This window comes from Onychostruthus taczanowskii, unplaced genomic scaffold (genome assembly GCF_017590055.1).
Source record: "Onychostruthus taczanowskii isolate IOZ18803 unplaced genomic scaffold, ASM1759005v1 scaffold42, whole genome shotgun sequence".
Lineage (NCBI taxonomy): Eukaryota > Metazoa > Chordata > Aves > Passeriformes > Passeridae > Onychostruthus > Onychostruthus taczanowskii.
Genome location: NW_024501682.1, coordinates 6,533,146 through 6,559,950, shown reverse-complemented (window position 1 = coordinate 6,559,950; position 26,805 = coordinate 6,533,146). Strand labels below are relative to the sequence as shown.

General features: G+C 42.8%; 1 protein-coding gene across 2 annotated transcripts; it reads right to left on the bottom strand.

The window, feature by feature from the left end:
- Nucleotides 1–8,812: 8,812 nt before the first annotated feature.
- Nucleotides 8,813–26,764, bottom strand: SUPT7L (SPT7 like, STAGA complex subunit gamma). 2 transcript variants are annotated; one of them, XM_041413540.1, is made up of 5 exons: nucleotides 26,645–26,764; nucleotides 25,760–26,421; nucleotides 18,585–18,909; nucleotides 16,911–17,148; nucleotides 8,813–13,999 (listed from the first exon to the last, which is right to left on the bottom strand). In XM_041413540.1, the coding sequence occupies exons 2-5, from the start codon at nucleotides 26,170–26,172 to the stop codon at nucleotides 13,737–13,739; spliced, it is 1,239 nt and encodes a 412-aa protein (XP_041269474.1). In that variant the 5' UTR covers nucleotides 26,173–26,421; nucleotides 26,645–26,764; the 3' UTR covers nucleotides 8,813–13,736. The 2 variants fall into 2 exon arrangements, with proteins under 2 accessions (XP_041269474.1, XP_041269473.1); XM_041413539.1 differs by lacking the exon at nucleotides 26,645–26,764 and having other exon boundaries at nucleotides 25,760–26,635.
- Nucleotides 26,765–26,805: the final 41 nt, after the last annotated feature.

The window sequence follows — 26,805 nt, the reverse complement described above, 5'->3', positions numbered from 1 at the left end:
TTGTTGCTTTATATCCCTAAATCTGTCAGCTCCTATCACATATTAGGGCCCTTGCTGGAACAACAGCTTCACCATTCTTAAATTAGTTTTCCTAGTTGATGTTTAAATGAAAAGAGACATCCAATTTGTGACTGAAAATGTTTGTCACTTCTTAGGGGGATCCAGACACACAAAATACAATTAACATCTCTGAAGAACATTGCATAGAGGTTCAGCAGCAGCTGACAGGGAAAATGAAAACAAATAAAATCAGTTGTTCTAATACCATAACTCGAGTGGCAAGTGTAATCTTCTCCCTTTATCTGAGGTCGGAATTGCTTTCCTGCAACAGCTTTCATTATGAAAATGCGGCACTTCTCAGCACCAGAATATTAAGACAACACATGCCCACGGGGGCCCAGATCATTTTAACGAGGAAGAAACAATCCAGAATGCAGCTTTTATGGGTTTTTTCTGAGCTAACACCTGCTTTGCAGCAAATGAACAATGGTAATGATAAGCACGACAGCTCACACGTATCAGGGCTGAGATGTGCGTCATCGACGTCTTTTCCTTCTCACCACCTACGGAAGGGTCCAGTGGCCAGTGTTACTTTTAGGACTGCCAGAACATTTGGCCACTGGTTTGGGACAAGCTCTGTGATTCTTCAAGTTGTTGATCTGATGGGATGGCCCTGACCTGCTCAGGAGACTGTGAGATCAGTCAGCCTACTGAAGTCTCCCAGTGTCTTGAGAAATATGTTGAGGAGTGGATGGAACTTTGCTCCTCTTTTACTACTGTGGCTCAGAACTCTCAAGACAATTGCTTACAGAGTGAATAAATGACCCAGGCAGAATATAAACAGAAGGTCAGACCCCTGCTTTGTGGCACCTCCCACAAGAGTCCTCAGCTGTGTATTTTTTCAGTGTCAGGTTGGGAGTAGGAAGAGATGGACAAAGCTGGAAGCTGCTTACCGGCCCGTAGTTTTCTACAAGTAATTATATCAGATACCTTTCCTAAGGCCTGACATCACCACCCCAAAAAAAAAAAAAAAAAAAAAAAAAAAAGCGTACTAATTCTTAAATCCTGTTTTATTTATTCTCTGAATGAGCAGGTATCAGCTGGGTCTGTGAAACTTAATGTGCCAGAACTCCTCACAGTGGAGCCTCCTCCCCAGATCAGACTCGATATCTTGGGGCTAAACTCTGCCAAAGTTTACACAGCAGCACATTTCCCACCTTACTGGGAAGATCCTGTGTTTTCTGCCAGATTCTGACTGTGGGAGCAGTTGCCCATGTTCTAGCTGGTGAAGGCAGCGTGATGCCTGGCTGGCACAGCCAGCCCTGGAGCCAGTGCAGTGCAGCCCTCTCAGTGAGAGATAAGCCACCGGTCTGGAAGTGACCCATGGGCTAATCTCGGCTGAGTAGAGCCACTCTGTTCTGTGAAATAATTTCAGAATGCTGAAATGTAGCCTTGAGATTGAGATCCAACTGGTACAACAGCTAGTAAAAACATTATTAAAAATTATTTTAAAATACCTTTAATTCAAATAGGAATTTCCCAGATCTCAGAACTCAGTGCAAAGCCAAAAAGTTTTAGCTTTGAGAATCTTATCATCTACCTTCAGTTATTTGCCACTGTTGTTTCTCCAAAACTGTTCTGTATGTCTTGTCCTTGGCTTGCTTCTATGCATTTTTTTCACTACAGATTGCTTGATGGAAGAGAGATTATGCTTAGTAAACTTGCTAGCATTAAGCTGCACAGGGTTGCACGTACAGACCTGACAAGGTCAGGACTCAGAATGACCTTAACAGAAATGGTCTGGGGAAGGAAAGCATTAGACAAGGTGTATGCATGGGATTTTTACATAATTGAATAACCTCCAGCACAAAAACAGGACTTAAGGGCATGAATAAGAGAGGAGGTTTACAGGAAATCACCAACACACCCTATGGAACCTTAACCTGCAGCAAAGAACGCATAGGCTGCTTGTTAGAAAATATATTTTAAAAGTAAGGGAAAAGCTTGGTCATGTAACAAGACTCTGTGGAATCTCCCATAGCTCAAGATTGTCAAGGAGAGATGTGGACAAATGTCATTCGTTAATCATTTCTGTACCAGTGATCCTGAAGAAGACAATGGACTACAGCAGGGCTCTCCCATCTCCGTATTTCCAATGAACTCTGAGGAAGACCTGTTGCAGGCCAGCTCTGTTTCTGCACAGATGATTCCAGATGAGGCACAGGAGAATGACTACCCAGTTCATCCAAGAGCTTGACATCAGGAACAGCCAGGAACACCATTAACCTTGTAACCATGACAGAATCCTTAATGCAGAACAAGCCCAGTAAACTTGCCAGTAACATCTGCAGAGAATCTAAGATTAACTTGAGTTCAGGATTAGTCTTCCTCAGGCTTAGGACTTAATCCAGTTTCCGGTATGGCCAGTAAGATACTGTTATCACTTAGGTAGTGACTTGCACAGGATTTACAATGCTGTAAAGCTGAGACACTTGGAAAGAGTTCATTTCCAGAGCAAACTCATGTAACTGAGCAGCCAGCTGTGGCCTAGCTCTCCCTCTGCCTTCCCAGTCCCTAGAGCTTACAGGTGTTTTACAGACCTCTTGCCTCAGCTCAGGTTATAAAAGGGATTGTGCTTTTAAGCTCTGGAGGTTCCCCAGTTTGGTCCCTGGTGTTAGCCAGCACAGCAGTCATCCCAGTTACATTGTTGTTGCATTATTTTTGCTCTGTGGATGAAAAGAGGATTAAAGTCTTCAGAGCTGCCAATCCAGATTCTTTTTGTTGCAATCCGCTCATTTATGCAAACAAAACCTGCAAAGCTGGAAGGAGACTGACACATAAGACTTAGAGCGGAGTGTGGAATAGTGATGCCACATTTTGCCAAATAGAAAATCTACGTGCATCTCACTGGGAAATCAAGCAGAGACCTTAAAGAAGATGGAGGGGAGCAGAGAGGATGCCACAATTCACCCACATACATTGAAGACAAAAAGACAAGAAAACCCTCAAGGCCTACAAGATAAAGAGAGCATGTAAATAGCTTTGACTGACAACATGCTTTGAAAACACAAGAAAATACTTCTGTACCTTCTGGTTACTTCTGTTTCCCTTTGGGATTCCACTGTACTAGGTGGGATGGCAATGAAAGTGACAGAGGACAAACACTGGTTTTCTGTTGGCAGAATTTTGGTTTTCCTCCTTCACTTTCCTTGGAACAAAATCTTGATTCTTCCATTCTCCACAGCCTGCTCCATTTCTCTTTTCTCAAAAGAAGATTTTCTGGTTATATAAAATAAATGATGGAGCCCAATTCAGATGCAGGAGCTACAGATGTCAGGACTGCCACTCCCTTTCTCTCTTTCTTGTGTTCCCAATAAAAGGAGAAGCTCATCACTCCTTTTGGAAAAGGATAAAAAAATTTCTTTGCAAGAAAAAGAATACATTTTTACTAGTCCTCAAAGAATTACTGCTCAACACTTACGATCTTTTCAGGATTACACACTGAACTTCTACAGGTAGAGCAGAATTTCCAGGACAATTCAGAATTTCTCAGAAGGGTTCTGAAAGGGAAATTTTAGTAAAAAGATCTACTCTTGCATAAGCTTTCTTCAGCCTGCCAAAAAATTGCTAGCTTTGTCTAATCCATCATAAGATATGACACATCAGAAAGCATGACACAGCTTAAATGAAGGGTGGTATTTTGTAAAAGCATCTGACCTCATGCCAACACCCATCTGCATCCCTACTCTGCTCACGTCCCCATTTTGTCTCTCTTGTTTACCAGGAGCTGGAGCCTGCCCAGCGCACTCGACTGCACACACAGGCACCCACTAGCAGAAAAATAAGATGGAAAGCAAACACTTACCAGTGGCTAGTATGCTTTAACTTCCGTGTGGGCAAACTCAGTCCTGACAGAAAATGGGGAGGGTGATAGCCCTGGCTTTTGAAAGCCTCTCTGTAGCGAGACCAGGGAGCATAATGTGAAAGCAGAGGTTGTTATATATTCATAGATTGTTCCAGTGCCATTCTGTGGGGAGACAGGCCTTTAGCTTCCATTCAGGCTTATCAAGCTCCTCTGAGATTACAGTCAGGGAGCCAATTAGCACTAACAATGGCAGAGGTGATTTAGTGATATGGACATTTGTGTATAAGAAAACGATGGGTGTTGTCAGATCAGTGGAATAAAATATCATTCCTGGAGTAGCTGGTCATGCCAGTTAGCTAGAGGCATCAGGTGTCCAGAGAAATGAACTGCAGATCCTGACCTAAATATAGCCCAATAAGTAGATTTAGTTTGGGGGTTTTTTTTGTTTTTTTTTTTCAATTTTGCTTATTACTCTGCTGTACTGCTCTTATTCAGCAAAGCATTGAGGTATAGGCATCATTCAAAGCACATATACACCCTGTTGTTCATACACTTAAAATCACAGACGTGCTTGTATGAACTGCTAGATGAAAGACTAGGAGCACTTTGTGGTTATTTCAAGCACCCAAAACTCCTCAGGTCACACATCCCACAAGATGATGACAGAAGTGGCACAGGAGCTACTCATAATCCTTGGGAACTGTAAATTATATGATGGCAACAGCACAGCCACATATATAACTGCTCTGTACATCTCTGCCTTAATAAATGCATATACAAATATCAACTAACTAAATCCTAAATACATGCCCACATATATTGACTATCTCGTCAGTTTTCCCTATGTCAGTTTGAATCACTGACATCTCATGGATGCAGAGGGATTCCAGGCAGAGGGAGAGGGAGGAATCAAGACTTGCAGTTTTTAACTTCTGCAGTTTCTAGAACAATTTGTTTCATCTTTCGCTCTTTTCTGCCTTTCCTTTCACTTTTAAATCCTTCGCCCTCTATGAATTTTCAGTAGATGCTCCAAAAGCTCGTGTTTTCTCCCCATGAGGAGGCTGCACACAGATTTTCTGTGCAGACTGTCACTTTCTCTTCTATCTGCCACTCCAAAAAAACCCATTTCTTTCACAGTCCCACACTGGCGCTCACAGGTACATCTACTTGCAGCATGACTCTGCAAAATTACCTCTGTGCCTCGTTAAAACCACCTGGAAACTCCCACAAACAGCACTGAAGTCTGCGTCTGTAGTTTCTGAAACTGCTTACTACCATGGAAGACGTCACACTCGTGAGGAATTTATAAAACAGAAAAAGCAGTGTCTCTGCATAAGGGTCTGTGGCCAGCCCACAAGCTGGCCCACAATCTCCTTTCTAGCCCACAATTACAAGATCAGATATCTTTCATTCACACTTGCTTCAGGACCCAGACATCAGTTAGTATTTTCTAGGATGATTCTGTATAATTAAACACCTCTAGGATGATTCTGTATAATTAAACACAAGATAGGGATCTTAGAAGGTATCTTATTAGATGTTCTATAGCAAGAAGTACATTCATTCATTACAGAAATACATTTTGCACCCAACCCAAGAAGAAGACAATTTATCAAAACTGAGCATGCAAACAGAATGACAAAACAGAACAACAGAAATCATGGCTGAGAGCTGTAGAGCTCTGCTGGTTTTTTTGTGAAATGCTAATTTTTTTCAAAGACTAGAAATGAGTGTAGGAAGGTCTCTGAGCTTTGGGCTAGAGGAGATGAATACATGAAGGACAGTGTCTCTAGTTATTTAATTTCTCTGCTTTCTTTTGAAGTCATTGTGAAAGATTTGGTTATACTGAGATGTAGCTGGTTTGCTCACTGTTTCCCACAGAAAAAATCCATTCAGTAGACAAAGAATCGTATTTTATTTTATCCTCCCTGCCTGTTTAAAAAGACACTGTATTATAGAGCATCAGTAGTTAACAGAGCTGTGACATCTCAGCCATATCAGACAAATTTAATTCAGATATCACAATATAAATGCAACTAATTTGCTTTCAATGTGACCATCAAAGAAGCTGGGAAGTGGAGGTGTGGTTTTGTTTCTTTAGACTATAAAAGGAAGACTCAGACAGTTTTTATATACTACAGCTTTTTAGATTAGAATTGGTTCATGTAATTTTCTTTAGGCATTCAGAGTTACCAGCAATTGGCTTCCTTGTTTCCTTTCTTCACTAGAGAAATCCAGGACTGCTGTACAATAGAAGAGTTTGTACTGACTCAAATAATAGCAAAATTATGGTATTACAAGAGTCAAGAGACTGTCAAAAGGGAAAGATGGAGAGTGTCAAACTGGTCTGGCTACATTTATCTAAGTCTATTCACTACTGGGCATTGCAGATGAAAAAAGAAGGGTTTGGCTAAACATTCAGCATCACTGTCTTCAAAGGAGCTGCTGCAACAGCACCAATGTCACATTCACCAAGCACACTGAAGTTCCTCCAGCAAAATCAGGAACACCAAAACCAACCATTGTGGTTGCTCCATGACTGGAAAATGTAATGAAAGGAGGGTGAGAAGAGAAGAGAAAGAGACTGAGGGAGAGGAGAGGAGAGGAGAGGAGAGGAGAGGAGAGGAGAGGAGAGGAGAGGAGTCTGCAAACCCACCAACATGGAAAATAAGGGGCCTGTTTTTCTTGATTTTAGTATTAGTATTGGCAAATACTATCATTTTTCCAGCCTTTCTCGAAATACCCTGAAACTGAGATCCAGAAAGGCTAAAAAAGTGTAGTTCTCAAAATCTTTCATGGGGTTACCTTTTAACAAATGCCAGCTTTGGCACAGCAGGGTAACACAGACCCCACCCCTGAGCACATGTCACACTCAGCCCTGGCTCAGCCCCTGTAGAATCCCCTGCCTTATCTTCTCCTGCTGTACAAGTTCTGCCTGTACCCCCACTTCAGCCTGAAGGGATGGAGGAGTTTATACCAGAGCTGGAACCCAGCACACCCTCCATGTCAGGCAGTTTGTCCAACAGCAACAAGATGGAATAACTGAGAAGAGCCATCAGCTTTTACAACTGATGTAGTTACAGCAAGTTCCAACTTCCTTTCCTCCACCAAGAAAAAATTTGCCTAAAACTCAGAAAAATAATCGTTTGGGTTTTGGGTTTTTTTGTTTTTTTTTTTCACTCGGGGAAAAAAGTTGCTTCCTAAGTGTGTTTGCAACTCAAGATGGACAGCAGTAATTGCCACACGAAGCTGGGCAGCAAGGGCACAGAAATGCTGTCAGGAGTTCAAGAGGAGAATGAGCAGTGAAGGTCAGGGAAGGGGACAAGACAAACCTGAGTGGCAAGGATGAGCAGAGGCAGCAGGATGTTTGGATGGGTACAAACAATGCTGACAATGAGGCACACCTCCATGGACAGTTTGGGCTCAGAGGTGGCAGCCCAGACTTGAGGGAAAGGCACACAGAGTGTATGCCAGGGCCTTCACAGGCACCAGAAGCAAAGACCCCTCACAACACTCAAGCCTTTCATCCAGCTCACTGCTGCGGCCCCGCTGCCTGTTGCAGTGACAGCCTCCACACAAGCTGAAGCAAGGGCACCTGCAGTCCAGGTGCACAAGTGATGCTGCCACGACTCTTGAGCCGATTCCCAAGGGAAATGGCCCAGGAGCAGGGGCTGTTTCTGGCCTGATGAGTCTGAAGGGAAAGACTGACAAGCTCTGCAAACTAAGGATCCCTGCAAAAGCAGCGACGCCCCTGCCACCGATCCCGCAGCCCCATTCTCCCCCCTGCAAGGGCGCTGGGTGCCGAGCCCACCCCTAAGGACTTTTCATCCCAACTCATAATGAGGTCGACTTCTCTCACGCAGCGTTTCCATAGCAACAAAGAGGAGATTCTAATCTCCAATATAAAAGACTCGGCGAACACGACACGGTTTGGCGTTTGGGGTTTTTAGGGGAGCGCAGAGGCTGCGGCTGCAGCCCCCCGGCCGGCAGCCCCGGCAGGGCGAGCGGCCAGCACCACCCCGCGGCCACCGCCGCGCCCGCAGCGCCCACGGGCGACCCTCGGGAAGCAGCCAGCCCAGGCCCGCTGCCATCCGGGCTCCCGGCTGCTCCCGAGGCTGCCGCACACACACCCCATGCTGCTGGAGCAGAGCGATCCGAGGCCTCAGGCTTTTACCTGGTGGGGGCAATGGCAAGGGGGGATTGCTGTCCTCTGCCTCCAGGTCCTGGCAGGGAAGGGGGCAAGAACAGCCCCGGAGTGGGACCGGGAAATCAGTTCAGCTGGGCAGGCTTGGAAGAACCAGCTGTGCGGGCAGACTGCGCTGAAGTACAAGCCTGATGGGCAGCAAGCACTATTTCCTCCCTTGGCAAGCGGCACCGGCCAATATCCTAATTCAGGGTGTGCTATTTGCAATTGCTTTGCAGGACTACTTCAAACCTCCTTCCTCAGCCCTGCCCTGACAGAGCAGAGGGGAAAGCACACTGTGCTTCGTTCACTGCAGTCTAAAGCAGTTCACCAGTTAAAAAAAAAAAAAAAGCAGAATGTAAAATAAGCAGACCAGCACATAAAAGAGCAAAGCACACGGCTTGGAGCAGGGCTCCTAGGTAGTCTGTTAATATAAGTAGTAGAAGTATATATAAGTAGTTACCCCAGAAAGAGCACTTGCTTATGCTGGATGAATACCAATAGTAGCACTGTGGTTCTAATATCACTTCAGGGGCTCACTAGCACGGGCACCTGTGCAAAATAAGACTTCCATTTTCCCTGGCCACATGCTTGAATAACATTTCTTGTCTTCCTGGCTGTGATATATCATCCCAGTACTGTATTCAGGCCTGCAAAATGTCTCCTCCAGATCCCACATAGGGGTAAACAGAACCCCAAGACTGGCTTTTGTGTTCAAAGCATCATTCTCTAAAACAAACCAAAAAACACACACGACACCTTGGGAATTTTTATTTCTGAATAGTTTTATTTCTTTTCTTAGAAATTACAAAGCAACTCTCTCCAGGAGAGTAAGGGAAAAAAACCCAACCCTGAAATATTTCCAAGTAATTTTGTTCCATATAAACACAAAGCAAAGTTACATATTTTTTTCACATGCATGTACAAAAACTTTTAAGTAAAACATCCTTCACACATAACATGTGCATTAGTCTCAGAACTGAGCACATAATCAGATTGGCCTCACCTACCCTACCTAATCTTGTTTTCCTGTTTTCTTTTTAAATTGTACATTTCTATGCAGGAAACATCTCTTTTTTTGCACAGCATTATGCATATTCCAATTATCATGGATGGCCTTGGAATTAAATCACTAGGTAGTGTAGTCTGACATACAGCTGTACACATAAGTTGTTACACTGCCATTTATACAGCAAACTTTACTGGATACCAGGCAAAACTCTTCAAAAGGAATAAAAAGGTATTGCTAGAGGGGAAAAGGAATATGATACACAGCACTCTCTCAACTACAATCCTGTATGATTCCTATGCAAAACACTTCAAAAGCCAAGTAATTTACAGATCTTGCTCTCCAAATTGATATCAAAGTTCCTACCAATTTCCATCATGGCAAAATAAATCACTGTAAGACATCAATGCTACTGGATATGGATACGGTCAATACTCAATATTCCTATTTTTCATCCACCCACTTTTGGAAAGAGAAAGAAGAAAGATGAAAGAACTGTAAAAACTGCAGACTGTTGAAGCAGGTGGGTCAGCAGAGTGCTTCACCAGCCATCAGCAAGAAACAGCAACTGCGAGAGCAGAGCTTCATTCCAACCCACTGCATAATCTCACTGTGGTTTGAAATTTGGGGATAACATGGTCAATGAACACATCTCACTAGTTGCCCAAGGCTGTATTAACACCTAGCAAAATCTTATTTGAGTCATCAAAAGAGTACACAGTCTGTGTCTGACTTTGTGAGCTAGTTTTTAAATTTCACTATTTCATGCATGATGAACACCACTGTAAATATAAGAACCATAAATGTTCAGAGGCGAAGGGCTCACCCAGAAGGTAAAGCTTCCACATGCATAAAAGGAAACATCAAGCACACAAAAGTCAGCTGCAACCCTTAGCACAATGGGGGAACAGGACGTACAGCTATTACTCTGCCTTCATTTTTAAGTGTATAAGTGATGCTGATGGGTTTCTCACCTCTCCATAAACATGTATCCCAAAGAGAATCAATAGCACTTCTCCCTTACACTGTAAGAACACAGCTGACTCAAAAGACAGTGAGTATACACTGTATTTAGATACACTTGAAGCACTCAGGCTTGCCTTGTTGTAGAGTGCATGTTACAGGGTGAAATGGGTGTGTGTGGAAAAGGAATGTGAAATAAAAAAAAAAAATCACAAAAAAAACCAAGACAGAACATCTGCACAGGAACAATACAGAGAAAGCACTTAAGATTAACACTCATGAGGTTTAACCAAAGCCATAGAGAACACTAGATTTTCATTTTTAGCCCACTTGAAATCCTGCAAATGAGCAAGCGATGCTGGCAGCAGTCACTCTGCCATTTGGCTCCTGAAAACAGTGCAATGGACTTTGCATAAGTACCCTGGCTGCAAGAACACTACTACAACAAGCAGTTTGCAAAGCACCTACAGAGAAAGGCCCTATGACAGGTGTTCTCACACAGTGTCAAAGACACAAGGGGCAAATCAGGCTGAGCCTCAAGGCCCCATCCTGGCACATTCTATGTGTTGTGGGGAATGCTGGATCTGCTGGTTTAGCTGAGATGGGCAGCCTGCTCTTAGCCCTGTACTACCATTTGAACTGCAAGCTCTAGTAAATGTGCGGAAAAGAAAAAGCACTGGCCCAGCAGGAGGAAGTCTCTGATTCCCATCCAGGAAAGGCTTAAGTCACATCACTTAACTCATACACTGACAGTGTGGATGTCTTCAGCTGAGGTAGTCAAGTTGAACTCACTTCATGGGCACACAAAGTAAAAATAGACCTTTCTAAAAAAGCCATTCATTCAACCTGCTTTATACTTCTACCTCAAGGCCAAAAGGACTGTGACCTAAGAATGATTATTTCTATTCATCTGCAAGTGTGGTCCAAAGGAACAAGGTCAGATGCAGATATCTAAAGCTGAGTGAGAAGGTACCCCAAATGCCTTCCTTATACCTGGACAGTTGAACAGCAGAGTTGTGTCGGTCTCTGTGATCAGCAGTTTTGCTTAAAATCTGTGTCATATAGGACATTTCAGTGACCATCTAAGCATTGTCCAGCCAGCAACAGGCCAACTGAAGTGGAATAAAAGCTTGCAGCTCTCACAAAACTCTCTGAATGATTACTGTACCTTTTTCTTGCAGAGTAACTAAATCTCAAGCACACTTCTAAAAGGCAAATATTACTATTCTTTTTTACAGCTGAGAAAACAGGGACATTGCAGCTTGGCTAATGGTGACTCAGGGGGAATCAAAATAAAGATTTCCTGGTATGCTCTTCTACTACTGACTAGGCTTAAAATAGTGAGAATTTACCCCCCCAGGAGAGACCTTTAAAACTCTGATGGACAATTTTAACTCCATTGTCCCTAAAAGCCTATGGTCATGCATTCTTATTTGACATTGAGAAATTTTCTGTTTGGATTCCACTTCGATAAAGTGGAAGAGAAATACAGTTAGGAAAAAAGAATTAAGGCCAGGCACGTTATACAGAAACAAAAATACTATGCCTGAAGCTCATTCTTTCAAAAGATAAACCTGCAATTGTAATGATAAATGGTAGGTTTGGTAAATTTCCTTCAACCATCCCAAGGGGTTACAGGTATAAAGCCAGTTTAAGTGGCTGTTCATTCTTGATTCATGTTCATTCCAGCTCTTTTGAGAGAGAGACACACTGAATCAAGTTAAAGACCGAGCTGATCAACTGAGGATTGTGAAGAACAAAAAAAATTCCATCAGTCAGCTGAGCCATAAAAGCAAGCAGCAAAATAGACTGTTTCAGACTAAGCTGTCAAGATAACAACCTTGAATATGAAAGCTCAGCCAACCTGAAGTTGCTGCACTTAGTCCAATGACAGCAAAGAAAAAGTTTGCATTGCCAGTACAGGCTCACACGACTAGTAAAAGCTGTTTCATTCTCTACAGAAAACTACATCAACTTCCCTGAATAGATGATCAAGTAATCAAGTAGGGAGTAAGCTCTACTGGTCTGGATTCCAACAAGGAAGAATTGGTGGAGAATGTGACTGTATTGGCTGCAGAAGACATAAAACTGTGGCATTTAAAATCCTGAGAAACATGTACAAGACAGTCCTGTACCTTTAGATCAGCATATTTTGTTTTATTCAAGGAACGTCTCAGCAGAACTTCACAAGGGAAAGTCTGTCCTGGCTACTCAAAGGAACCCAAGTGTGGTCCTTTGTCTTCAAAGACAGCCTTATCAAAGTAAAAAATCAGTCCTTTTTGATTGTTTCTTGACAAACAGAAATTACACCAGGTATGACAGAAGGCCAGCACAGATGACTGAGGAACTCCTGACCGACCTCAAACACAAACAGAAAGGTACACAGAAGTGGAAGTGATGATGGGCTGGCCAACAGAGATATAGAAACACAGCCCAAGTACACAGAGACGATTAGGAAAGCCAAAGCTCAGCCGGAAGGGCTTCTTTAAGTACACTGGAAGCAAAAGGAACGTTAAATAAAATATGGTTTACTGTTCAACAATGCAAAGAATATGGTAACAAAGGATGCTTTTTGTACTTTCATGGTCAGTACACAACATCTTTTTCACCTGTTTTCACTGTAAGTTCTATTTTAAGGCCTGCCAGGTCCTCGAGCCTTCTAGCAGCATGCAGGAATAAAGCATTGCCTACAGCAGAGGAAGACTGAGTTAGTGAGAACTTTGAAACCAACAGGCTGAACGTGAAGGCACTGAGGGAGCTGGCTAATGGCACTGTGACACCACACTACAGCATCTTTGCTACATCATCATCATCAGTGATGGCTCTCCAACTAAAATACCCTGACTTAGGACTCTCTTGCTGCCCACCACAGTCAGCAAGCAGGTAGCCAGCACACCGAGGGAAATCACTGTTCCTCTTAGCAATTGCAAGATAGTATTTGGAAGATGTCATTCATTTTTGTGCTCCCCCTTACAAGGGCACTGCAGCCATTTCAGTGGAAGGTCACAGAGCTGGTTTGGGGGCTGGAGCACAGGACAAGTAAGGAGAGCTCAGGCAACATGGTTTCTCCACATTTAAGAGAAAAGGCTAAAAAGAGATCTCATTGTATATAATCCCTTAATAACTGGGTTAGAGAAGGCAGTCAGACTCTCAGAGATGAACAATAACAGAACAAGAGACAGTGAACACAAGCTGGAACATGGGAAATTCCAACTAGATGCAAATATATTGTTTTTCTTACTGTGATAGTTGCCAAATATGGGAAAATGTTGCCCAGAGAGATTTGGCATCACCATCCTTGTAGCTACTCAAAACTCAAATGGACAAAGTCGTTAGCAACCTGCTCTAACTGGCTGAGATCTGAACAGGAGGCTGGAGTAGAAATGCCACAAGGTCCCTTTAAACCAAAGTATTCAATGGTTCTGTAACTTAGAAAATCTCCTCACAACTACTTTTCACAGGCACATTCCTCATTAATCTGCCAAAGCAAGCCATGCCACCATCAAATGTAAAGGGTGATCTTCAGTCTCATGAATCAGGATGGAGTACAGAAGCCAGCAAAAAGGGGAGCTACACATCAAACTTCTCATAGTCATTTTATGCAGGTCCCTCACACACCAGGGCCAGCCCTGTGTTGGAATCATCACAGTACTCTACTAGTTCCTTTCAAGTGTCTGTTGCACACCATCAGGACCAAATAAAAAGACTGTTTGTTTTCACATCTTCTTCATCTTTTTCTTGCAGCGCTGGTTGAAGACAGGTGAGGATCCCATCAGGCTGTCAGCAGAATGAGAACCATAGCTGCTCTCAGAGCCATTGGGGCTTTGTGGCATCCCAGCTTCACTCATACCTGACATTGGTTCCTCAAAGACATCACTGCCTAGAACCCCATGGCCATGTACATTAGCCTCCTCATTTTCCTGTGGCTCCATTTTCACCTGTGCCAGGTTCCACAGTGGGGAAGCATTCACCTCAGCCCCTAGAGAAGGAAAAAGCAAACAGTAGTAACTGAGTAAAAAGATAAATCACAAACAGCACGCAGATACAAGGGACAGCAGCAAAGGTAAAGATGGAACAGAAGCAAAGCCACAGGTTAACTGTGGCTGGGGGAAAACAAACAAAACACACCCAAGCACTGTGATCAATAAAAAAAAAAATCTGCTAACTTATTTAATAGTCCAGCAATTACCACTGCAAAAATATGATGGTATCCTTTCACTGTTAGCCTCCATGTGATTTTTTTCCATGAGAAACAACTCCACACCACTCTCCAGAAGGAATGTCCTAGCAGCAATGAGTACACCAACAGCACATGGACTAGATCCTGCATAAGCAGGACTTTGAGGCAGTTCAGAAGTCATTACGAGGTCCTTGCAACTGTCAGACACCCTGGGCTTCTGCAGGGGAGGCAAAGTGAATGGGCAGGAGTACTAGGTAGATGAGCAGTCCCAAATACCACTTTAAGCACTGAAATGCAGGTACATCAAAGCTGCAGTCAGCTGTCTGCCTGCCTGCCTCCTTCTACTCAGCACCCACAGGTCTCATCCCATCCTTCACCAGAACAGAAAGAAATCCTTTTGGCTCAACCTCACAGATAGATGCCCTGCTGGGAAACAGCTCCCCCCGGCCTCACTTTTTTATAAAACATTTCTGGACTAGTGTGCAATCTGAGCACTGATTGAGGATTTTCTGTGCAAGATTACCAAACCATATTCCTTGATAACAGCAAATGTTTTCTCCCCAAGAGAAGTAATTACAGATTGCATTATATCTGTTTAAGTTTAAAGTGAGACAAAAATCCTATTAAAAACACACTAATTGGTCTCCTTGCTGAGATGGGCATAAACAGACCAGAACTGAATAAACTGTGAAATCTTCTCTCTCTTGTGTGAGGTTAAGCTCACGTGGAAAATTAAAAAAACAGCAAAAAAAAAAACTCACCAAAAAAAAAAAAAAAACCACAAAAAAAAAAACAAAATAGGAAACTGTTTTTTTAGTAAGCTTTCCTAACTTCTTGTCTCAAAGAGCATGGCTACAGTTTGAGAGCACAACCAAAGCTCTTGTACTGAGCCAAACCTATAACCTATTCCATATTATCAGTATACTAGTAACAATAGGCTGTTATTAGTAGAAATTACAAACAGAACAAATGCTCCAGCATGTGTCTGTGCCAAGAATTCTCCTTTATGAAGAAGTCAGGAATCTTTTCCAGACCAGCTTAGCCAAAACCAAGGTTCATGAGACCTTTTTGATAACACAGCCCACATTAGCTCAGTTGCCTTAATGGAAGGCCTTCCTATGTCAATCATAAGTAAATGCATCTCTCTCAACAACAATGGACACATCATTAAAATGCTGTTCCAGAGTTACAGCTCCAGTCTACATAATAATCAAAGGTGCTCACTAAACTAAACTGTGTCTTTCCTTCATCGGCTGCTCTTCATCGCTCAGCCTTATTCCTTTCAGCTCTGTCACCTGTCACTAAGAGTGTCACTAATGACTAAAAGTACTTAAGCATCAACAAAGGATGTTTCATCTTCAAAGCACTTTAACTTCAAAGTACTTCAGAAATAAGCTAATCTTCACGTTATCCTGAGAGGCGGAGGAACAAGGAACAATTTTGCCTCCATTTTTCCAACTGCAATGAATATAAGCAACCAGCTCACAACTGCAGTGTCAGACATCCACAAAAACACAGGAAGAACATGGAAAGCTGTAATGACAGTTTTGCCCTCAGACACTGAAGCCTCGCTGCCCTCCCTGCAGGCTTCACACCTGAATTTCGAGATGGCAGTGGTCTAATTGCAGCAGCTTTTTCTTGTTCCTTAGGATATTACAACTCTCCAGCCTGCCCAGGTCTAGACTGGAACTTCTCACAGATGAGATCTCCAAAGGCTCTTGTGAAGTGAAGAGGGATTTTGAGGAAGGAACAGAGCACTTGTATTCTTAATTAGAAAACATCAATTCTGTATCAGAGAAGCAAGAGGCATTTAATATACAGCTAGCGTGCTAACCTCTTGGTCTCAAGTGGTAGATACTAATACAAAGCCTTCCAGATGAATCACTTGCAATCCTAGATGGGCCAGAGGAATCTGCTGCTCCTTCTCCCAAATATTGCAAACAGTTTACATTTCAGAGGTGACATGGAAAACAGTATGAGCTTTCAGAAAAACATTAGATGGATTTATGTTTTTTAAAACTCATAAAAATGCAAAAAACACTAGTGGACTTAGAGGTATGCTCTAACCTCACTATATATGCTACTTAGCTTAGGGTTAATAGGAGGACAAGCTTCGTTGTTTTCTAACCAGATTTTTAAGTGAAATAGTTATTATTGCAGAGTTCAGATGATTCTATGCAAAATCAAAATTGCCTCTTTTTCATTCCAGGACATTCAGCTTCATTGAACAGTGAAGAGAATGAAACTTCTATGTAGATATAGAGCAGGCATGGCCATAGCAGCTTCTGCCATGCTTGCCACCAGCGTGCTTCAATGTCATCAAGGGCACTTTGAGGAAAAGAGTGGTCTCCACAACCCCACTAATTTACTCACCATTTCACTTTCCATGGCCTCAGCCAACTACAGCAGGATTTGGGTACAGACACTAGGAGGGATTCCCAGGAGCCCATTTCACATAAGTCACCGACAGGCTTTCATAAAACAGTGACTGTCATTACCAGGGAATATGGAGGACTTCTGAATATGGAGGACAGCACCAAGTACCATTCATATTTCCAGAATTCATTCAGTGCTTAAACTATGTAAGGGATACGGCTTTCAAGTCTGCAGGAATATGAATCTCTGGACACAAATCCAAACCTAACCCGGGGAAACAAGATCACGTGGAACTGCTGAAAGACTGTTTCTGGGAGAAGCAAGAAACCCCTACCTGAAGTCTGTGGGGAAGCTTCTACTTCCAAGTTGGCAGAGAAGCGCTCACTTTGAACTCCAAGAACTCCCACAGGCAATGACTGGTCACCAGAAGCTAGATCTCCTTCCAGCTCTTCGCTTATGGGGAAAGTAATATCACTAACAGGTTCCTCCTTAATCTTCACAGGTTTTGTGTCTTCTGCTGCCTTTTCAGGGTTGACAATCTTCTCATACTCTTCAGAGAGCTGCTTGCTAACCTGTCACACATCAGCAGGTGAAAAAGAAGCCAGAAAGGTGAGAGTGACTTCAGAGGCTCTGATGGCAATTACATCGCAGCGCACTCTGTTCCCTGAACATTATTAACATCTGACCTGAATGAACAAGTAAACAACTTACCAGCCACACAAGAGCTTTTTTTTCCCCTTTAAGTGCACCTTCTGTGCTGTAACAAGGGACTTTAATAAGAGGTTTAATCCACTAACATCTGACTGATAATTATGAGCACCGTTGTTTTATAAACAGAGATTATGAGGCTCAGAAATTTAAACAGAGCATGAAACAAAAGCAAAATGTCTCAGTCTTACTCTTTGGTTTTACCTGTAAGACTGTCCGCATCCCCCAGTAACAAATTCACCCCAGCATGAAAAACCAAGTGCTTCAGATCCTCAATAGCCCTGCAGTCCCCAATGGGCAAAGCCTGAGTATATTCTGCCATATTCACAGCAAAAAACACAGAAGTTTTTTCCAGTTAGAGAAGTGAAACAAATACAGGAATGAGATTTAGAACTACCCTGCACTTCCAGAAATTTAACAACAGTAAACATTTAAATTTAAACATTTTAGGTTTCATCTGCTTCTAACAAATACTTGTTTCTACAACTAAAACCCAACAGTCAGCGACCTGTGCTCAGGAAAACTGCAAGACTTTCTAACAGCAGAAGCAAGGAGGAAAATTAATAGCAAAGCCTATTTCCCCCTTCTAGATATACTTCCAAATAAAGGGGCTACTGTGGACCTTAGTCCTGCATAAAGAACAATGATCATTAAGACAATGGTCAGCTGCAGGGTGAGAGTAAACTGCAGCAGCAGAATGATGCAGAAAATCCAGATTCCAAAATGACACAACATTTGAACAAAAATGAACAGAACTGGTATTTTGAGCAGGAATGTTTCTAACAAAGACAACTCTTTAGGGATGTTATTTTTATATAAGAAGGTAGCATCTGTGTGACAACTCAGATCAGCAAAATACTACCCCACACTCCTAAAGCTCAAGGAAGTCACTCCTTGCTTAAGTGAACACAAACCACTCTACAGCCTAGAAATTTATGTCAGCTTACACGTTTTCCAAAATGTTAACCAGACAAATATCCTACTAAAGGATAAAATTCAGTTCCTCAATCAGTTCTGATTTTAACTCTACTTGATAATTTTGACTGGGTAATTCAAGAGCTGGGAGACTCTTCTTAAATTCAGGCAAGCCATCAGTAGGAGCATGCTTAGTAGTCTCACTAGGAAGACAAATAAGGGGCTTTGTCTTCCAGTCAAAAAGTTCCTGTTCTCTTTTCCTTGATGACTTCTCTCCACACCCAGCAGGTCTTCCAGTCAGATTTCCCCTCAGTAAGACTCAGGAATAAGCAACTGTACTAGGGGTACATTTCTTGTGCCACCAGGTCCCTAATGCTGTTCTCACCTGGAGCATGTAGCTGTGATAATCCTTGATGCGGTGCTGCCAGAACTTCTGCAGTGAGAGCACGCTGCCAATGCCCACTTCGTGGAAGACCTGCTCCATGACGTCAGGGAAAGGGGTGTGCCCGAGCCGAGCCTCCCGATCCACCGCAAAGCGCAGCAGCTTGGTGAACTTGAGGCAGTACTCGTGCGCGATGTCTGTCAGGGTCTCCAGGACGCTCTCGTTGGCGCACTCAAAGCCCGTGTGTGCCAGGATGGTGGCCATCGACTGGTACAGAAGCTGCCGGCAGGAGGACCAGCTCAGCTCTGTCACTGGCTCCCCTTTTCCTCTGAAATACAGAAAAGACAAAAATAGCACACCTTCAAAAATCTGAAGGACTGTATCAGTTGAAGAGACACTGTCAATAATAAGGTGATGTACAAAGGGAAAGCAGGGGGTTTGGGGTTCTCCACAGCTTCTGTTACATATGAACACACCATATGAAAGCGTTTAGCTGCTTTTCCTTCTTCCCCTCCCTCCAAATCAGCACTTTCAAGTTTCATTTTCCCTTCTAATGCCACCATATTGTTTGGATGATTCATGAATGTGATGCTGAACCCTTAAGCATCTCCCTTCCCACCCAAGAGCTTTTCTCCTGGAGATGTGAATTAAATGGGTCCTTGACATAAACAAAAAAAAGGCATTTTAAATAATATGAATGCAAATAATTTCCCCTCTCAGCTAATTACATTGCTCTTCCTTATTATCTCTGATGTCACAGGCCTAATAGTCAGATACAAAGGCTTCTGGGGTAGACAAGATTGGAATTCCTATAGTAAAAGACACACATAAAAAAGCAAGAAATGTGACATACATACATTTCACAGAGATACACTGTAGCCAAAAAGACTTTCTCTGCTCTCATTTCCAGTAGTCACTAAGCATGACACTGAAAGAAGTATCCCCATATGCAACCTAAGATGTGAACAAGATGTGAACACCAGGCCCTGGGAGGAGGCCTGGAGAAGTCTGGCCATAAAGTACCATTCCCTGGTCTTGGGTTTAAGACTTCCCTCCTCTGTTGCTAAGCAGGAAGGAGTAGCTAAACAGGATGGAGGAGATGGAGAACAACAGTCATGAGCACTTCAAACATCATTTGCTTATAGTCACCCAACCAAATTTTTCATCAACATGAGTTAACAAATAGACATTCACTATTAATCATATTTCATTAACTATTCATTAACTCCCGGAGGAGTTAAGGCAAGGCCTCTGATAGAGAAACATATATCTACCAGATTTCTCAACTTACAATTAAGTGCATGTCATCTATTTGCCCATATCAGTAACACGGACTTCAAATGCTGATGTCAAAAAATCAAATTCCATTACTGCTAAGTACGATACTCATACATTTTTTTACACTCCATTCAGCACCATGGGCAGAACTGAGGTAACAATTTCACTCTTCATTTGTTTCTGATCAATTTCTCCCAACATCTTCCACATTGCACTGGAGATTCTCCTCGCTCACCTGCGTCACCACAAACTCTTTCCAGTAGAAGGACCTGATTTAACAGCTCACAGACAGTATTGATGGCTTGTTAAAGTTCTCACTGCTCTGTCTCTCCAACAATTCATGAGGTGCCCTTCAGTCTCACTGAGAAGCTGGGCCACAGTCTCAGCTTCCCCTGATCCTCAGAGCTGACACATAGCAAACACAGCAGTAAAACCACTGAAACACAGCAGTAAAAAAGTGAAGAGGAGTGAAAAGGAAGGTGAAACTTGCAACTATCAGGATGAAGATTATTCATTTTTACGAATGCCAGCACAACACTTTCTGATTATTCAAATAAAGGGGGAATCACACACTATATAAAGAGTGGCATATAATCACATTTCTAAGTAGTTATTAAAAACAGTATGTGAATCTCAGGTCATGGATTCATCCCAGCTATTAACTGATGGAAAATGATTAGCATCCCAATTTCTACTCAATTATGTAACTACTTTGCAAAGAAGACAGCAGGCACCCTGACAAGATTAATTAAAAGATCATCAGTTTCTTTATTAAAAAAGTGTCACCCATACTATTTTTGCATCTCCCTCACTGCCCCCTCCACCTCAGCAGCAGAATTCTGAAGTTCACAAACAGCCATATTTCTCACACAACACCAGGACCAAGAGTTTACAACAGAAATAAATAACCATCAAAGAAAATCAACCAGAAAACAATATTAAAATTCATGTCTATAAAAAAGAATCTCTTTTTTATATATAAAGGACATACTTAGTTGTCTAGCAGCCAGCAGTGGAGACCATCTTATGCTACCAAAACTGAATGCCAGTCTACTATTAATAAAGAGACATTCACTAAAAACACTGTAGATAAACTTAAATTACACAGATTTTGGCAATCTCAAGCAGGATACTTAGCCACTTGCAAAATAGAGTAAAACAACCATTCAGTAACGCATATTACTGTTCAGAAGTAGCAGAGAATACTGTGTCTCTTTTAAACTCCTAGAGGAAAAGAAACTAATTGTGAGCATTAAAATACAGCTAGGTCACTATGCTGGAAGGCATATAATCAACTTGAAATCTAATCAATTAAAGACAGAGAGGAAAGACATTTCAGGTACTGTACTCAAATCCAAATGTCCATCTCTTGCTCTTGGTAAGGCCAATCAATTTAGTTTTGTTTTTCTTATGTTTTCTTCTCTTGTCTTCCTGTTTCTCATAATAAACAACTGAGAAATATGATTAAAAGCCAGAACAGAGAGCAAAAATTGAAATGTTGTTGTAGATGTTAATAGAAACCAACAATGAAAATATTTTTTCTTCATCTCCTTCAACTTCGAGGTACCCTCTTGTAATAATGCAGATGAACAAAAAGTCATACAGACATTTATGTTGAAAGCAGTCATCTAATGTCAAGCCTTCCCAAAAAGGACAAGCAAACTTCTTCTTCTCCCTGATGATCATAGCTAAAGAGCCTTTGTCTTAGATTTCATCCAGATACTCAGCACCAAAAAAGCACCCATCCAGACATTATCATTATGCAGAATGCCACCTGTGCAGCACTTAGTTCTTTTCCTGAAAGGCTCAGTCATATATCTACAAGTAAACACAAGTGCTTTAATCCCTGAAGTTTTGTCACCAGAGATTAGCAGGACAGGGAATTAGGCCTGTGACATGGAGGCAATCTCCTCTACAGAATATATAGTATGAAATTTATCACAAATACTGGCCAACTTGCCACTCTTCAATTTTGTATTTCTAACAGTGCTATATATTTTATACATGGGTCACCAACACTAGATTGTGTTCCAGACAGAAATCTACTTGTCAAGCTACAAATTCATTAGACCCAAAGGCCAGCCTTCTCCTACCCCTATCAAAACCATACAGAACTTTACAACAGAAGACAGGAAAATAATGTCCATTTATACCAACCAGACTTATTTTCTGATTTAGTCAGTTTTCAGAACTCACAAAAGGCCCACTTTCTGTGTCAGTCAATAAAATGACAACAAGCCACTCCACAAAGGCAGCACCATCCGTTCCTCCAAGCTCCTCTCCTGCAGGACAGTTTTCTCAGAGGGAAGGGGAGCTTATCGATCCTTTCTCATGTCTTCAGGGAACAGGCTAAGTCAGCACAAGGATCAGCAGCTGAGGTTCAATCAGCTGCAGGAATGGATTGAAGTGCCCTGCTCCCTCCTAGGTGAGCATAAGCCAAGCAGATGGAAGGAGGGACTGCTTTTCCTATGAACAGGACAATTTGATGAAACATTACGCTGTGAAGGTGAATTTCTACCAAATGAGCTGCACCAAGGCTGCTTTAGAGCCATTTTCCCAAAGCAGTAAAATAAAGAACATTGTAGAAACAAGATACACTAGTCAGAGAGAGCACCAAAGAATACAGCACACTAACTCAAACCAGAAAGTTGTTTTCTTTCAGGAAAGAGCCTTTTTTACACCTCATCCTAGGTAAGTGTCTTTTTAAATACCTCTGCTATGTCTACAGAAGGCTGCACAGGTATGAAAAAAAAAATGCTCAATAGATAATGGCAAAAATAAATTGGGTCTCAGTGGCATAACCCAGACCAGTCAGCTTAGAAATGGCCTATGCCAAAGCACTTAGATCATCAGGGGAAATGTCTCCTGCCCACTTTAATTACCACTGCTCCAAATCCTTCCCTACATTAAAACTGCTATGCCACTGACATGTACTCCTCTACTTCTGTAAAGACATTTCTTCACACGTCCTTCTGCCAAGAGCTGTCTTCCCGTTGCAAGCTCCCAATTTTGTTTACAGATTACCTTTCAAGGCAATCCAACGTGGCCAGGAATGCAAATGACCAAATGACTGAGAAATCTCTTAAGAACCCAACCATGCACACACAAGAAGAGGCACATGAGTAGGTCAGGCTTCTTTTGAAGGTGGATGCATGCTAACCAGAGAAAACTGAGCAGAGAAGATGGAAAAGCTAGCAGCTGTTATATGGTAAGAGTCTCCTGTCAAAATGGTAGTTTCAAGTCTACAGTTCCTTATTCATTCTTCATCAATTACACTTCAAGCTTCTTTTCTATTTCTACACCAAGCAAAACCAAATGTTAATCCTTACTGTGCATTCCAAGAACTGTAACATCACCAGGACCAGATGGTACTTCATCCAAGAATATTAAAGGAATGCAATGATGAAATATCTGAATAGCTGTGGTGAGTCTCCTCTTGCTTAAACTGCCTTGGCCCATGAGGACCAGAAGACAGAAACTGTGAAAACATTTTCCTTTAATACTTTCAGAAGAGATGTGGAAAACTGCAGGCTGGGAAGCATGGATATATTTTGGTGCATCAGGGAAATTCAAAGAACTAGAGGACACAAAAGTAAATATGTTATGCTCAGAAAGAACCTAGAGAGCTTATTTTTAACAGTAAAACCTGCTCCACAAACCTACCAGAGTCCTCCAAATCTATCAACAAGCGAGTAGATTAGAGATCTCCACTCTGGAGACCAGGTCCTCCCTGGGGGATCTGTGCCACAATCAACATTTTTTATCATGTTTTTTTAACATATTTATAAACAGTCTGGAAAACTATAGGAAAGGAACAGTGTAGTAATTATAAAACCATTGTTAGTACAGACTTTGGGGGATTGATAAGACCAAACCAACTCAAAAATAGCCATAAACTAAGCTCTGCCTTTCCCTCATCATACAAGGAGGTAGGGGTTATATATGGGGCAGAGGAAAACCAAAACCAATTCAGGAGATAACAGATTAAAAGACAAGGGGACAGTGTGTCAAAGAATGAAAATGAGTAACAGGGAAACAGAAGAGGACAGACCTACATTACTAAACCTGTGATCTGTTTCAGGCTGGCTACTCTTACCTTCCTTTCTTATCATATCTAAATGTACCTACACCACTTCTCAGACCCAGGCTACTGACCAAAAAAATGGAATTAAAATATGGATTTATCCAAATACTGTAATTCTGACAACTGCACTTCAGAAGGCAGCATAGAATTAAGCACTACCATGTCTTATTAGGGGGAAGAATGTTCTTGCTTTAATTTGATTTTACACACTCAGAAGCATCAGCAAATCACTGGACTTCATTTTTGCTACTAGAACAGCATCTATAAAACAGCTGCTATTCTTAATTCATGTGTCTCAAAACAGTTAGGAACAAACATGCAACAACAACTCAAATCCTTTCCCCTGGAAAAGCATATATGTGTTTGGGCTAGCAAGCACACAAATAAATTCTAGAATACACTGCAGCTCATTATAAATCCACTCTGTCAGCCACAAAACATTTCATTTCAAAACTGTCTCTCCAGTTTCCACAAGGTAGTCCTTACACTCCCCCACGTGGCTGACCACTAAATAACATTTCTTTACCCGGACCCCAAAAACTCAGAAGGAACAACAAAAAGACAAAGCAGCCCTCAAAACATAGCCAGAACCATAGAAAACTGAAATTCAAGCTGAAGCCACTGAGGAGGACAGAACAGAACATTTCCCAGTTCTACAAACTACAGGGTCACAGTGCAGGAGTCACAGGCCCTGACCACTCTCACAAAACATACTTCCCTTCAATCTCTGCTCTCTGCTAATTACTTTGTATCTTCTGAGAAGGATGACAGTGTTCCTCCAGAAACAGCACTAAAGAATCACTCTACTGTTCAGAGAGACTCTCTTACCAAATGCAACATCTTTCAATAAAATGCATTTTATATAACCTCAAGCCATTAAAGATTTCAGTGGCATTTAACTGATAAATTACATTCCGTTAATGCACATTTACCAATTTTAAAAACTAAAATGTGTTATCCTCTCCCTCAAAATGTTCATTAGTGGACATAGTAGCAAGGATTAATCCCTTAATTTAAACACACATAACCTACAAAGTACTGTAAGATATTGCAAGAAACGCAATACCTCCTTGTGAAATTAGAGCAAAATCAGAGGGACTGACAGACAAAGTACTGTAAGATATTGCAAGAAACGCAATACCTCCTTGTGAAATTAGAGCCTGTCAGAGGGACTGACATGCAGTGGTGGCAATACTGTTTAATCAAAGGCTGGCAGCAGAGGTAGAAGCAGCACAAATTTTCTTCACACTTTCTCCAGCTGGTAGACCCAGTAGCAGAGACAAGAATTCCCTTCACTTGTGTTCATTTCCAGCTCTGCCTCGAAGCCCACCAAACTGGGTGGAATGTGATAGTCACCGTGTCACAGATCCTCGGCCACCGAGACGTTATAAATACATTATCAAATCATCTTTTCTGAACCTACAGCTGAACAGCCTAAACCTAGCCATGTGTTTTCTGGATTTGCAATGACAGTAACACAACTTTAGTTGTAAGTGATCTGAACAGAAGAGACTTCACATGCTGTAACTAAAACTGTTGAAATACCACGGACAAAACCATGCAGACGCACTTAGCGTGGCACTAACAAGACAGAAATCAGCATCACACACATGTGACAGACAGGAAGCAAAAGCAAGCAATGTGCATGTTATTCACACAGGAAAAATCCAAGTATTTCCTTTTTAAAGCTGGTTTTATACTTTAAATAGAACTTCCTTGACCCTTCAGCCTAAGGGAATCAGCATAACTACATATATATTTTAGAACACTCAGCTTTCCTTCAGCCAAGAACTAACCTAAAGAAATACCAACACACCTGTAGAAATCACTCTCTGGGTCACTGTGCCTCAGTTGAAATGGCATTTTGGGGGTTTTGCTATCCAGAGGAAGCAGGTCATCAGGGAGAGGTGGGGAGGCCGGACAAGAAGGCAGAGGTTCGTTCTCTTCGGTTTTTATGCCCTCTGCTTGCTGCTGGTTTTGAGCCTGAGCCGCGGCGATGAGGCTGCGCAGGCGCCGGTTGTGCTGGATGAGCTGGATGGTGTGAATGGTGAGGCTGCAGGGCTCGGAGGGGATGTCCAGCATGGTGGTGGGACGGGGTTTGTTCGCAGACGGCTGGTGCAGTGGAGGATCCTGGACTTCCACAGTGCGAAACTCACGCTGCAGCAGGTCAAAGGAGCTGCGGTTGGCCTGGCTGGAGGAAACCGGGATCTCGCCCCAGTATCGTAACATTTTTGCATAGGTCACCTGTCGTGCCCAGAACCCAGAAGAAGGCTACCAAGTACTGCGGGTACAAAGGACCCTTGTTGCAGGGAAAAGAACTTTGGGCAGGACCAGACACTGGAGCAGGGAATACGCTCCAGCCAAGCCAAGTTACGGCTGCCAAGCAGGCTGTCGCTCAGCGCCTCGCCGAGCAGCGCAGTGTCCTCGACGGCATCAGGTTGCCACTCTGGCGGCTTACAGCTCGCATCGCGGCTTTTCCTGGGGGGAGAAGGGGCAGAAACAAACGCATTCGTGAGACGGAAATTGCTTCCGTGTGTAACAAGGGCTGGTGTGGGCCCACCTGGGCCTCGGTGAACGGGACCCGCGGCGTGGAGAAATTCCGGGGGCCGCACTCGACTCGCCCGCCACTCGCCCTCTTTCCCTGCCCGGGCCCGCAGCCGTCCCACACCCCGGGCCCGCGGCTCGTCCGCCCCCCGCCTACCCCTCCGCTCCGCTCCCCTCCCGGCCGCCCAGCCGGAACTGCGTGCCGGTCCGCCACCGAGAGCGGCTCCCCCGCCACCCGCGCTCCTCCGGCCCGGAGGAGGAAAGCGCCCGCCGCTGCTGCCGCCGCCTCGCCCGCCATCGCCACCCTCTCTAACTCGC